This window comes from Petromyzon marinus, chromosome 65 (assembly GCF_048934315.1).
Source record: "Petromyzon marinus isolate PM22_M1 ecotype Great Lakes invasive population chromosome 65, UKy_Petmar_22M1.pri1.0, whole genome shotgun sequence".
NCBI lineage: Eukaryota > Metazoa > Chordata > Hyperoartia > Petromyzontiformes > Petromyzontidae > Petromyzon > Petromyzon marinus.
The window spans coordinates 7,077,519-7,091,200 of NC_133731.1; the positions used below are offsets into that span (position 1 = coordinate 7,077,519).

General features: G+C 52.7%; 1 protein-coding gene across 3 annotated transcripts in view; it reads left to right on the forward strand.

The window, feature by feature from the left end:
- LOC116956443 (cadherin-related family member 5-like) overlaps positions 1–13,682 on the forward strand; it is a 29,675-nt gene that overhangs the window by 1,691 nt on the left and 14,302 nt on the right. Inside the window, exons 2-10 of one of the 3 annotated variants that reach the window (XM_032978084.2) lie at positions 1,454–1,556; positions 2,479–2,711; positions 3,934–3,996; positions 5,060–5,143; positions 6,496–6,582; positions 7,178–7,288; positions 8,304–8,537; positions 8,948–9,038; positions 10,622–10,728. In XM_032978084.2, coding sequence (XP_032833975.2) covers positions 1,487–1,556; positions 2,479–2,711; positions 3,934–3,996; positions 5,060–5,143; positions 6,496–6,582; positions 7,178–7,288; positions 8,304–8,537; positions 8,948–9,038; positions 10,622–10,728 — 1,080 coding nt within the window. In that variant the 5' untranslated portion in view covers positions 1,454–1,486. Of the gene's footprint in view, positions 1–1,114; positions 1,557–2,478; positions 2,712–3,933; positions 3,997–5,059; positions 5,144–6,495; positions 6,583–7,177; positions 7,289–8,303; positions 8,538–8,947; positions 9,039–10,621; positions 10,729–13,682 lie in introns of those variants that run through there. The other 2 variants (XM_032978082.2, XM_032978083.2) reach the window with 2 other exon arrangements.

Here is a 13,682-nt window from a genome sequence, read left to right on the forward strand (position 1 = left end):
GACACGGAGACGGGGATGGTCGGAGAGACACACGGGGGTTAGACATCGAGGTGCAAAGATACAGCGAGAGATAGAGAGACACACAGAGAGAGAGGGACACAGAGGCAGATGGAAAGAGACACAGATACAGAGATCGACGCAGATAGTAGACAGAGTTAGAGATAGAGAGATATTACAGAGAGAGAGACATACACAAATATAAAGAGTGACAGTTACAGAGAGAGGCACACAGACACAGGGAGACACACAGAGGTACTATGGGAGGGACACACGCAAATGAGGTTAACCCATATCCACCGCTGCTGCTAATTGTTGTAAAGTAATAAACTATTGAGGCGTCAGCTCCTTGTAAAAACTAAAACTTTATATAAACGTAACAGCATTGTCCACAGATTGTCCGGTTCTTGTTGAGGATGAGGCAGATTCAGTGGTTGACAGTGAACGACCAAGTTGACCGAATGAGTTAAAAATAAAATTAATTAAACCGTGAGGCTAAAATCTATTTGGACAGATGATCAAATAACAACTACCAAGAGCGGAATTGAAAAGTGTCCCATTGGATCTGTCATGGGTTATAATAATTAACACATATATACACACACGTGTGTCTGTGTGTGATACTGGGTTATCGTGTGCCTTGCTGGCCTTCATAAGTGCCACTCGCTAACAGCACTCGCCCCCAAACAGTCTGTTCAGGCCAAGGCCATAGCCATGGAGTCAACATTGGGGGAGATCAAATCTTCCAGCGGGTCTGGGGGTCCTCCCCCAGAAAAAAAAAATCTAAATTTGAAAACGAATTTCCTGTCCAAAATATAAAAAGTCACTAACACATAGGATGGACTTTTTATTTATTTTTAACAATAATGTCTAATAGAGTGTTGTATTACATTGCTCTGTTATGTTCTTTTTTTACATTTTCTTGTTTCATTGTATGTAATGGCAGAGATTATTGATTAATACAGTACAACCATAACCACAATCATATAAACAAAAATCTAGTTTATAGCAATATATTGGGGGGGACATTTTGAGCATATTTGAATATTATATATTATAATTACGGCCTTGGTTCAGGCTATAAAGAGGGGATCTTTGTCTCTGGTTATCAAGGCCCATGGCAGAACAGCCCTCAAATTCACCATTCTTCACCACGCCGGCCAGTACAGGTTAAGTGGAGACCTAGTGAGCACATGCCAATATTGGCGTGTCGTTGAAACCGTTGGTCCAACGTCTGACCAACGTTGGCATGTGGTTTGGACCACCGTTATCCCAACGTGCCACGTTTACTGGGTGGGGTGCCACACCGCGTCGGGTCTACACTTGCTGCTCCTGATGTTAGCCGTGGCGGTGGGAGGGGGGTGGGGATTGAACTCAGGTCGCCAAGTTCACGCCCCCCGCCCCCCCCAACGCGTGACCGATGTCGATGATAATGATGATGACATCTCTTGACAAGGGCCGGGTCCCCACCGAGGCTGCGCTGGTCAGGATGCACTGGGCTGTGCGTTTGGTTCTGTCCGTGTGGTGCTCCTCACTCTGCCGCCCAGCGCAGGCACAAGGTGAGACCGGATTGCAACCTCCACCGTGTGGCTCATAATAATATATTATTATTGTTGTTGTTGGTGCTCTTTAGAGCGATATTGATCGTGGTTGTGAAGCCGCCCCTATCACGACCGTTCCCAGCCACCACTACCACCGCTGCGTCCGCACACTCTCCTTCCCACCACTCCTACAAACCCCCCCCCCACCACCACAACCACCCAAACCAGCCCAACCTCGCCATGTGTCTGGAGGAAGGGGTGGGTGGGGCATAAACAGAAAGGGGCAGGACCAAAAAGAGGAAAGTCGCAGAGCCCAAATAGGAAGAGGCGGGGCCTGATCAGTAAGGGGTGGGGCCTAAGCAGGAAGGAGTGGGGCCTAAAGAGGAAGGGGTGGGGTCTCAAGAGGAAGGGCCCGGGTCCACAGGGGTTGAACTTCTCTGTTGATTTCAAGTAATGGAAGCGTAAAATAAAATGCGAGCAGCAGGCAGCACACGGGTAGTGCCACAGATGCAGTCACAGGCCAACTATTATAAATAATTGTACCTTTTTAAAAAAAATACTGTTAGCGAAAATTGCTTCTCAAAACACTTTTTGATTGGGCATAGTTTTCCCATGGAGGGTGCGGGAAACCGCAGACGATTGGAGTTAAGGCAGCCAGAACCGCCGCTAAAAACTACGTGCCCCAGCTTTGTGGTCCTATAATTGGGACATTTCTTCACGTGGGACGAAAACCGGAGTACCTGGAGAAAACCCACGCATACGAGAGCAGGTAGCACTCAGTCCCCTTACAGATGGAAATGAATCCTCTACCTGCTCTACTGCCCTATCACCACATCCATTATATCTCCAGCTGTGGTCAGCTGCTACTCGCTAACAGCACTTGCCCCAACAGTCTGTTAAAGGCTACACGGGGGACCTCTGCCTTTGTCTTTGTGCGTAGTGCGCGTGCTGTGCGTGCCTGAGCGCACCTTCGTGTCGGTGCAAGAGAACAGCGCCGGGGGCCTCCTCGTCGTGGCGTTCACCGTGCCACCGCCGGGCCCCGCCTCGTCCTCTTCGCCCCCCCTGACCCCGCGTGAGCTCACGTGGGCCCTCGCGGGGCCCAACTCCACGTGGTTCTACGTGGACGACGCCGGCGGTCTGCGGCTCGATGCGCGGCGATCGCTCGATGCGGAGGTGCGATGGCAGATCGAGTCACGGGCGCCCACCCGCTCGCTCACCCACTCGCTCGCCCGCTCACCCACTCGCTCGCTCACCCACTCGCTTGCATGCTCGCTTGCTTGCCCGCTTGCTCGCAAGCTCGCTCACTCACCCACTCACTCACTCATTCGCTCGCCCACTCACCTGCTCGCTCGCTCGCTAGCTCACTCACTCACTCACCCACTCGCTTGCTCGCTCACTCACTCGCCAACCCACTCGCTCACCCATTTGCTGACTCACCCACTCACTCGCTCGCCCACTCACCCACTTGCTTACTTACCGACACACCAGCACTCAGCCACTCAGAGTCTTACACTTGATCCCGCGTATCGCTTAAATCATACACCGCACACAACAGAATTCACCTACTTATGCTGACACCAGTGTAATGACCAAAAGATTACCCCAAGCCAATATGCAGCCTAACGGCTATTTGAAAATAAACAAAGGTCTCCGATTGGTAGAAAGATGCCTCCACGGTGATTGGTCGGGTGGCAAACTTTTAAAGGGATTGGAGGAATAAGGTTTGAACGAGATCGATCGGGGAAAACAGAGAGAGGATCCATATTCTTGGTTCTTTAGGTAAAGTCACGTAGAAGGGAAACAATAAAATAATAAAAATATAAAAACAATAAAATTCTCACGACGTTTCGACTGCAACACAAGCAATCATCATCAGGTGGCTGTGGTTTTCACACCTGATGATGATTACTTGTGTTGCAGTCGAAACGTCGTGAGAATTTTATTGTTTTATATTATTATTTTATTGTTTCCCTTCTACGTGGTGACTTTACCGAAAGAACCAAGAATATGAATCACTGCAGTCACGAAAGCTTTAAATCAAAATTTAGAGAGAGGATCCGTTAGAGGGGAAGGAGAGGAATTGGCTAAGGGGGAAAAACAAGGACAAGATGGTTCCAGAAAATGGGGGGCTGGAGGAGTGGTGACGTTCGGAGGAAGTTACAAGCTGGAAGACAAGGATGAAGCCTAGGGCCCTCGTATTGTGGCTGTGTCCCAATAAAGTGGCTCTTATAACGTCATCGTCGTCGTCGTCAAGAGTCGTTACACCCGTACCCACCACGCGCTCTGCGTGTCGCCCACACACTCGGGGTGGGGGGGAGGGGCGTCGGGCAACAGCGAGGGCGTTGCCCGCGTTGTGGAGATGACTGCTACCCCCTGTGGTCAACCCCCCGCGCAGAACATGACGACCCCGGTGCTGAGGGTGGACGTGACCTGCAGCCACGGAGTGGAACACACAGAGGTACCGGGGCAGCACGCGTCACCGGTAGACAGCACCATTGGGGTTATTACGTCGAATCCAGGGACCTGCATGTCTCGTCTGGCCAGTTCACCGGCGTTGCTGCAAAGCGAGCCTGACCCTGCTGATGAGACGTCGCTTTTTGCGTTTTGTGTTCTGTTGTTGTCATTTCCCCGCACCTGCGATTAGCACGGTTGGCTACGTACGGTGCGAAAGAAGTTCAACCTGTAATAATAGGGGGGTTTTCCCCTTTTTTCTGGCAACAAAAAAACTGAAACCTCTTTACGTGGAATCATGTCTGCATTAGCCACAATACTTGTGGTTATAATGTATGATGCATTGTCTTTGAAAACTGATTGGTCCACACCAGAGACGGCTTTCTTTTCAGCCTCGTCTCAATTGGTGCTCGACCAGAGGACGCCAAAAGGCGTTCAGCTCAAAGACAATGCCACTATCAAAGTTGCCAGGAAAAAGGGGAAAAACCCCTATTATTATATTTTGGTACTGGCAAAGGAGGTCTAATGATGTATTTGCTTACCCCGAGCCCTCATTACTTTGATAGTGGCATTGCCTTTGAGCTGTACGCCTTGTGGCGTCATCTGGTCTAGCACCAATGGAGACGAGGCTCAAAAGAAAGCCGTCTCTGGTGTGGACCAATCAGTTTCAAGGACAATGCATCATATTATCAGGGTGTTTTTTTTGTTTGCATTTTGACCACAAGTATTGTGGTTAATGCAGTAACAGAAAAAAAGAGGAAAAACCCCTATTATTATATTTTGGGTACTGGCAAAGGAGGTCTAATGATGTACAGGTTCACCCTGCGTACGTACGCAGAGAGTGTCGAAACGAGTATTTGCCTATGAACACCTGGCATTTCCCCAGCCATTGGTTCGAGCGAACTTGACCGCTGATCAGACAATGAGCGCCGAAACCAGCTACGGACTTTTTGCTGCAACGATGGCACTCCCGGAAGGCTGCGGGGAATTTTGGGGATCCAGCACCCTGGGGTCGCGTGAAGGTCGAGTGTGAACAGGAAGCCTCTCGCTGCGGTGCGTGCGATCCACAGCACTCGATCCTCGTGCAGGTGACCAACTTGAACGACAACCAGCCCCGGTTTGACCGAGACGTCTACCTGGTCGACATTAACGAGGTACAGACAACGGATATCCCCCCCTCCCCCACCCCGTAGAGCCCGCGCATACTGTTTGGGGGCAAGTGCTGTCGGCAGCGAGTGGCAGGACCTATGAAGGCTGCAACGGCACACGAGGGGGTGGGTGGCCAGCACCTCGCCCCGGGGCCGCCCTTTGTCTCCCCGCCGGTGGCGATTGTTACGTATCGCATCGGGTAACTCATTTGAGGCTGAGTCGACCTAGGGGAGGCCCAGGACCGGTTCAGGCAACCGTCGCCGGTGTTTGAGTGGCCGCGATCGGGAGTCGAACCCGGGTCTCCGGCCGGGCTCGCAGCGATTGAGATTTGATTTGCGATTAAAAATGTTTAAAGTCAGGCTTCAGTTCAATATTCACTGAGTAATAGATTTAAAACATGTGATGGAGCATTACCACGTGATACCATCACAACATGAAGTGCTCTATTTATTCTAATGCAAGGATGAGAGCTTAAAGATATGAATTGCTTCCAACGTGTATTTTTTTTTTAAAACTTCATTGAAATAGAACAATCGAACATATAACAATTAAGTTAAATAAATAAAGTTATGATCATAAAAAATGAAATATTCCCAATAAGAAAGTAATAGGACTTTTCAAATCGCTAAAAAAAATCGCAGCCTTTGCGATTTGCTCATCGCATTGTTCCAAATTGCGATTTCGATTTGAAATCGATTAATCGTTCAGCCCGAGTGCAGAGTTCCACCTTAACGTTGCAATTCAGCAGCGGCGGCGGCGGCGATGTTATGGTTCACGATCTCGACGCCAATGGCAGAGTCGGAATCTTTATTTGCACGTGTGTCGTGGTCTTACTGCTGTTGCCACAACGAGAGGGCATCAGCAGAGAGAGAGAGAGCGAGAGAGACTTCGTGTCGTGTCGCTGTTCCTCCTCCTTTGAAGGAGCACAGACCACAGTGGGTTTACTTGCTGTGCTGTACCGTGCTGTGTTGCTGTTCCATGCTGTGCTGTACCGTGCTGCTGTTCCACGCTGTGTTGCTGCTCCATGCTGTGCTGTACCATGCTGTGATGCTGTTCCATGCTGTGATGCTGTACCACGCTGTGATGCTGTACCACGCTGTGATGCTGTACCACGCTGCGATGCTGTTCCACGCTGTGATGCTATTCCACGCTGTGATGCTGTTCCATGCTGTGATGTTGTTCCACGCTGTGTTGTTCCATGCTGTGATGCTGTTCCATGCTGTGATGCTATTCCATGCTGTGCTGTTCCATGCTGTGATGCTGTTCCACGCTGTGCTGTTCCATGCTGTGATGCTGTTCCATGCTGTGTTGCTGTGTGGCGGTACCACACCTCTGCGCTATCGCTCGCTGTCTGCAGCTGTCTCCCGTCGACTCGACCTTCGTGAGCGTCAAGGCCACGGACCTGGATGGTGACGCCATCCGATACGTCCTGGACCCCAACTCCGTGCGTGACGTCGTCCCAACCACACACCACCTGCACCACCACTACCTGTACAACCACCACCTGTACCACCACCTGCACCCACCACCTGCACCACCACCACCGCAACAGCCGTTTAGTGGCCGTGACGTCACCACGCCGCTTGTGCCAGGCCTGGTGCCGCTGTGCGTGCGTGCGTGTCCATGTGCGTCTTTGTGTGCTTGTGTGTGTGCGTGCTGGCTGGATGCCCGTGTGTGTGTGTGCGTTTGCGCGTGTAGCGGTCAGCGCTGCGCTACGAACCCGGCGGCGACCCGAATTCGATTCGCGCTCACAGCCAACCCCCGGATGACGATTATCTAAACCGGTCCCGGGCCTCCGCTAGCTCTACTCAGCCTCAAATGAGTACCTGGTGCGATGTGTAAACATCGCCACTGGGGAGACAAAGGCTGCCGGGCGTGGTGCTGGCCACCCACCCCCATCGTGTGCCGTGCCGGCCTTCATAGGCGCTGCTCGCTAACAGCAATTGCCCCTACAGTCTGTTAAGCCCATACGGGGCATCCGTGTCTTTGTGTGTACTAGGAGGATGCCCCTGTGTGCGCGTGTGTGCACGTGCGTGCAGAACGGAGTGGAATTCTTCACCATCACTCTGCCCGGCAGTGGCCGGATCAGCCTGCACCGGCCACTCGACTTCGAGGAGCTCACGGACCTGAGGCTCATCGTCTACGCCGAGGTGCACCCCCCCCCCCCTGATGGCTGTGACTCTCGCCCGCGGTCGCGCTCGGAGTGCGCAGGCGGTGCAACTGCACCGGGACCCACGGATTTCGGAGGGGCTATAAGAGAGTGGGGGTTGGCGGGGAGGGGGGGGGGGCATGAGACAAGGGACGGGGTCCAAGTTTTGTTCCGTGCCCCAGGGCGCATGTCAACCGTGCTGCTATTCCCCTAGGGTTCATTGTTAGAGCCAGACTAAGGCTCCCCTAGGATTCGTTGTAAATTCCAGAGGCTTGCAGAGCCAGACTAAGGCTCCCCTAGAGTTGATTGTTAATTCCAGAGGCTCACAGAGCCAGACTAAGGATCCCCTAGGGTTCATCGTAAATTCCAGAGGCGCGCAGAGCCAGACTAAGGCTCCCCTAGGGTAGATTGTGAATTCCAGAGGCTCACAGAGCCAGACTAAGGCTCCCCTTGGATTCGTTGTAAATTCCAGAGGCTTGCAGAGCCAAGCTAAGGCTCCCCTCTCCTAGAGTGGAGCTGAATGGACTGCAGCCCGCATGCCCAGCCACCGCATTCCTAAATAGCTTTTGTTCGGACTGATGGAGGGGGCTAGAGAGGAGATGGAGTGATGCGGTACAAGAGTATGTGGAGCTCAGTGGACTTGCCTATGACTGGTAGCAGTGCTAAGATCAGCCTCCATAGAGGAGGCTCGTAAAGGAGGCTACTGGGAAGTTGGAGACAGTCGCCTTTTAACAACAGCAGAGGGCAGAGGAGCGACGCTCACAACAATGAGCGGAGCGCCGGGCGGCTAAAACGCAGCAAGTTGGCACAGTGGGGAACACATCTGCCAGTCATCTCAGTCGGTAAACCCGCAGCACCTGGGGTTCTGTTCCGTGATCAGCCAGCAGCCAGCCTTCCACACTTCACGTCATAGCCTGAAGGTGCACCTAGCCTGGCACAAATGCCGTGGTGACGAACGGCCGTTGTTGTTGTTGTTGTTGTCCGTGTGTGGATGCGGTGGTGCCGCCCGTCACCAGGAGTTCTCCACCACGGAGCGTTACCGCGCCACCGCCACGGTGTGGGTGACGGTGCGCGACGGGGACGACATGTACCCGCACTTCCTGCCGTGCCGGCTATCCGGGCCGGACGGTGTCAGTCAGCACGGCCCGGGAGACGCGGCCAACATCACCGGCGCCGCCGTCACGGCGCTGTCTACGCCGCTCTGCCTGCCGCCCACTTACAACGCGACCGTCAGCCAGGGGGAGATCCAGGTGGGCGCGGCGTGGCCCTGGCTCACTCCCGACGCTTGTCTTTCCACTGGCACACGCGAGCCGAGAGCCGGCGCGGGGACAGCGCGGTACGGCTGTTTCTATTTTTCCACGAGCCAAAACCAAAGCGTGAACGGCTGCTGGCTTCACAAGGAAGTTTGAATCTGGCTCGGGGGGCCAACCCGGGGCCTGGAGGTGGCGGGGATGATGACGCCATTCACCGCTTCGCGTGACGTCAGTCGGCACGCGGTGTGAGGTCGCGGCGTCGCCTATCGACGTCGCCCATTGCGGCACGGCTCGGCTCGGCTCTCGCAGTGGAAAAATTAAACCTGAGCCGCGACGGCCTGGCTCGGATCTCGGCGAGGCCGTCATGACGGCTGTTGTTGTTGTTGTTGTCGCCGTTGCTCCGCCAGACATCGCCGTTCGTGTTCAGCCCCGGTCCGATCCTGGCGGAGGACGGAGACAAGGGTCTGAACACACGCATCACCTACACCATCGCCCAGGGTGAGCGCACGCACGCACCCACTCACTCACCGCACACCCCGCGACAAGAACTCACCCACTCACCACACTCTCAGTGAGAACTCACTCACCGCTCAGTGGGAACTCACTCACTCACCGCTCAGTGAGAACTCACTCACCGCACTCTCAGTGAGAACTCACTCACTCACCGCACTCTCAGTGACAACTCACTCACTCACCGCACTCTCAGTGACAACTCACTCACTCACCACACTCTCAGTGAGAACTCACTCACTCACCACACTCTTTAGTGAGAACTCACTCACCGCACTCTCAGTGAGAACTCACTCACTCACCGCACTCTCAGTGACAACTCGCTCACTCACCACACTCTCAATGAGAACTCACTCACCACACTCTCAGTGACAACTCACTCACTCACCGCACTCTCAGTGACAACTCACTCACTCACCGCACTCTCAGTGACAACTCACTCACTCACCACACTCTCAGTGACAACTCACTCACTCACCACACTCTCAGTGACAACTCACTCACTCACCGCACTCTCAGTGAGAACTGACTCACTCACCACACTCTCAGTGAGAACTCACTCACTCACCACACTCTCAGTGAGAACTCACTCACCACACTCTCAGTGAGAACTCACTCACTCACCGCACTCTCAGTGACAACTCACTCACTCACCGCACTCTCAGTGACAACTCACTCACTCACCGCACTCTCAGTGACAACTCAATCACTCACCACACTCTCAGTGACAACTCACTCACTCACCGCACTCTCAGTGAGAACTGACTCACTCACCGCACTCTCAGTGAGAACTCACTCACTCACCGCACTCTCAGTGAGAACTCACTCACTCACCGCACTCTCAGTGACAACTCACTCACTCACCACACTCTCAGTGGGTATTCACTCACTCACTCACCACACTCTCAGTCAGAACTCACTCACCACACTCTCAGTGAGAACTCACTCACTCACCACACTCTCAGTGAGAACTCACTCACTCACCGCACTCTCAGTGAGAACTCACTCACTCACCGCACTCTCAGTGACAACTCACTCACTCACCGCACTCTCAGTGACAACTCACTCACTCACCACACTCTCAGTGGGTATTCACTCACTCACCACACTCTCAGTCAGAACTCACTCACCGCACTCTCAGTGAGAACTCACTCACTCACTCACCGCACTCTCAATGAGAACTCACTCACTCACCGTACACTCTCAGTGGGTATTCACCCACTCACCGCGCACGGGAAGGGAGAGTGATGCACCAACCCTCGCTGCTGCCTGCACAGCGCTCGATCGCAGGCCACGTCCACGTGGCAGTGTGTCCACCAGCAGCAGCACCGCTACCTGGCTAGTGATGCTCACTCACTCTTCTGTTTCCCTCTTTTACACAAACACGCTGCCACTGCTGCTGCTCCTGCTGCCACTGCTGCTGCTCCTGCTGCCACGGCTGCTGCTGCTCCTGCTGCCACTGCTGCTGCTGCTCCTGCTGCCACTGCTGCCACGGCTGATGCTGCTGCTGCTGCCACGGCTGTTGCTGCTGCTGCCACGGCTGATGCTGCTGCTCTTCGTGTCGCGGTCAGAGGAGCCTGGGGGTCACGTGAGGATCGACGCAGCCACTGGGAACGTGACTCTGGTCCGAGTGGTGCGCGATCGATTCCAGGTTCCCCAGATCAACCTCCAGATCATGGTGAGAGGCCCTGCGGGCTGACCGCTCTGTCTGTCACTGTCTCGAGACCTTCTTCAAGGACCACGCTGTCTGTCATTGTCTAGAGACCCATCAAGGACCACTCTGTCTGTCTGTCATTGTCTAGAGACCCATCAGAGACCAGTCTGTCTGTCTGTCATTGTCTAGAGACCCATCAGAGACCACTCTGTCTGTCTGTCACTGTCTAGAGACCCATCAGAGACCAGTCTGTCTGTCTGTTATTGTCTAGAGACCCATCAAAGATCAGTCTGTCTGTCACTGTCTAGAGACCCATCAGAGACCAGTCTGTCTGTCACTGTCTATAGACCCATCAGAGACCAGTCTGTCTGTCTGTCATTATCTAGAGACCCATCAGAGACCAGTCTGTCTGTCACTGTCTATAGACCCATCAAGGACCACTCTGTCTGTCTGTAATTGTCTCGCGACCTTCTTCAAGGACCACTCTGTCTGTCACTGTCTAGAGACCCATCAGAGACCAGTCTGTCTGTCTGTTCTTGTTTAGAGACCCATCAGAGACCAGTCTGTCTGTCACTGTCTAGAGACCCATCAGAGACCAGTCTGTCTGTCACTGTCTAGAGACCCATCAGAGACCAGTCTGTCTGTCTATCACTGTCTAGAGACTCCATCAGAGACCAGTCTGTCTGTCTCACATTGTCTAGAGACCCATCAGAGACCAGTCTGTCTGTCTGTCACTGTCTAGAGACCCATCAGAGACCAGTCTGTCTGTCTGTCATTGTCTAGAGACCCATCAGAGACCAGTCTGTCTGTCTGTTCTTGTCTAGAGACCCATCAGAGACCAGTCTGTCTGTCACTGTCTAGAGACCCATCAGAGACCAGTCTGTCTGTCACTGTCTAGAGACCCATCAGAGACCAGTCTGTCTGTCTATCACTGTCTAGAGACTCCATCAGAGACCAGTCTGTCTGTCTCACATTGTCTAGAGACCCATCAGAGACCAGTCTGTCTGTCTGTCACTGTCTAGAGACCCATCAGAGACCAGTCTGTCTGTCTGTCATTGTCTAGAGACCCATCAGTGACCAGTCTGTCTGTCTGTCTGTCATTGTCTAAGAGACTCCATCAGAGACCAGTCTGTCTGTCTGTCATTGTCTAGAGACCCATCAGAGACCAGTCTGTCTGTCTGTCACTGTCTAGAGACCCATCAGAGACCAGTCTGTCTGTCTGTCTTTGTCTAGAGACTCCATCAGAGACCAGTCTGTCTGTCTGTCATTGTCTAGAGACCCATCAGAGACCAGTCTGTCTGTCTGTCATTGTCTAGAGACTCATCAGAGACCAGTCTGTCTGTCTCTCACTGTCTAGAGACCCATCAGAGACCAGTCTGTCTGTCTGTCATTGTCTAGAGACCCATCTGAGACCACTCTGTCTGTCTGTCACTGTCTAGAGACCCATCAGAGACCAGTCTGTCTGTGATTGTCTAGAGACCCATCAAAGACCAGTCTGTCTGTCTGTTATTGTCTAGAGACCCATCAGAGACCAGTCTGTCTGTCTGTCTTTGTCTAGAGACCCATCAGAGACCAGTCTGTCTGTCTGTCATTGTCTAGAGACCCATCAGAGACCAGTCTGTCTGTCTGTCACTGTCTATAGACCCCATCAGAGACCAGTCTGTCTGTCACTGTCTAGAGACCCATCAGAGACCAGTGTGTCTGTCTATCACTGTCTAGAGACCCATCAGAGACCAGTCTGTCTGTCTATCACTGTCTAGAGACCCATCAGAGACCAGTCTGTCTGTCACTGTCTAGAGACCTATCAGAGACCAGTCTGTCTGTCTGTCACTGTCTAGAGACCCATCAGAGACCAGTCTGTCTGTCTGTCATTGTCTAGAGACCTATCAGAGACCAGTCTGTCTGTCTGTCACTGTCTAGAGACCCATCAGAGACCAGTCTGTCTGTCTGTCACTGTCTAGAGACCCATCAGAGACCAGTCTGTCTGTCTGTCACTGTCTAGAGACCCATCAGAGACCAGTCTGTCTGTCTGTCACTGTCTAGAGACCCATCAGAGACCAGTCTGTCTGTCTGTCATTGTCTAGAGATCTATCAGAGACCAGTCTGTCTGTCTGTCACTGTCTAGAGACCCATCAGAGACCAGTCTGTCTGTCTGTCATTGTCTAGAGACCTATCAGAGACCAGTCTGTCTGTCTGTCACTGTCTAGAGACCCATCAGAGACCAGTCTGTCTGTCTGTCACTGTCTAGAGACCCATCAGAGACCAGTCTGTCTGTCTTTGTCTAGAGACCCATCAGAGACCAGTCTGTCTATCTTTGTCTAGAGACCCATCAGAGACCAGTCTGTCTGTCTGTCACTGTCTAGAGACCCATCAGAGACCAGTCTGTCTGTCTGTCATTGTCTAGAGACCCATCAGAGACCAGTCTGTCTGTCTGTCATTGTCTAGAGACCCATCAGAGACCAGTTTGTCTGTCACTGTCTAGAGACCCATCAAAGACCAGTCTGTCTGTCTGTCACTGTCTAGAGACCCATCAGAGACCAGTCTGTCTGTCTTTGTCTAGAGACCCATCAGAGACCAGTCTGTCTATCTTTGTCTAGAGACCCATCAGAGACCAGTCTGTCTGTCACTGTCTAGAGACCCATCAGAGACCAGTCTGTCTGTCTGTCATTGTCTAGAGACCCATCAGAGACCAGTCTGTCTGTCTGTCATTGTCTAGAGACCCATCAGAGACCACTCTGTCTGTCTGTCACTGTCTAGAGACCCATCAGAGACCAGTCTGTCTGTCTGTCACTGTCTAGAGACCCATTAGAGACCAGTCTGTCTGTCTGTCACTGTTTAGAGACCCATCAGAGACCAGTCTGTCTGTCTGTCACTGTCTAGAGACCCATCAGAGACCAGTCTGTCTGTCTGTCACTGTCTAGAGACCTCCATCAGAGACCAGTCTGTCTATCTTTGTCTCGAGACCCATCAGAGACCAG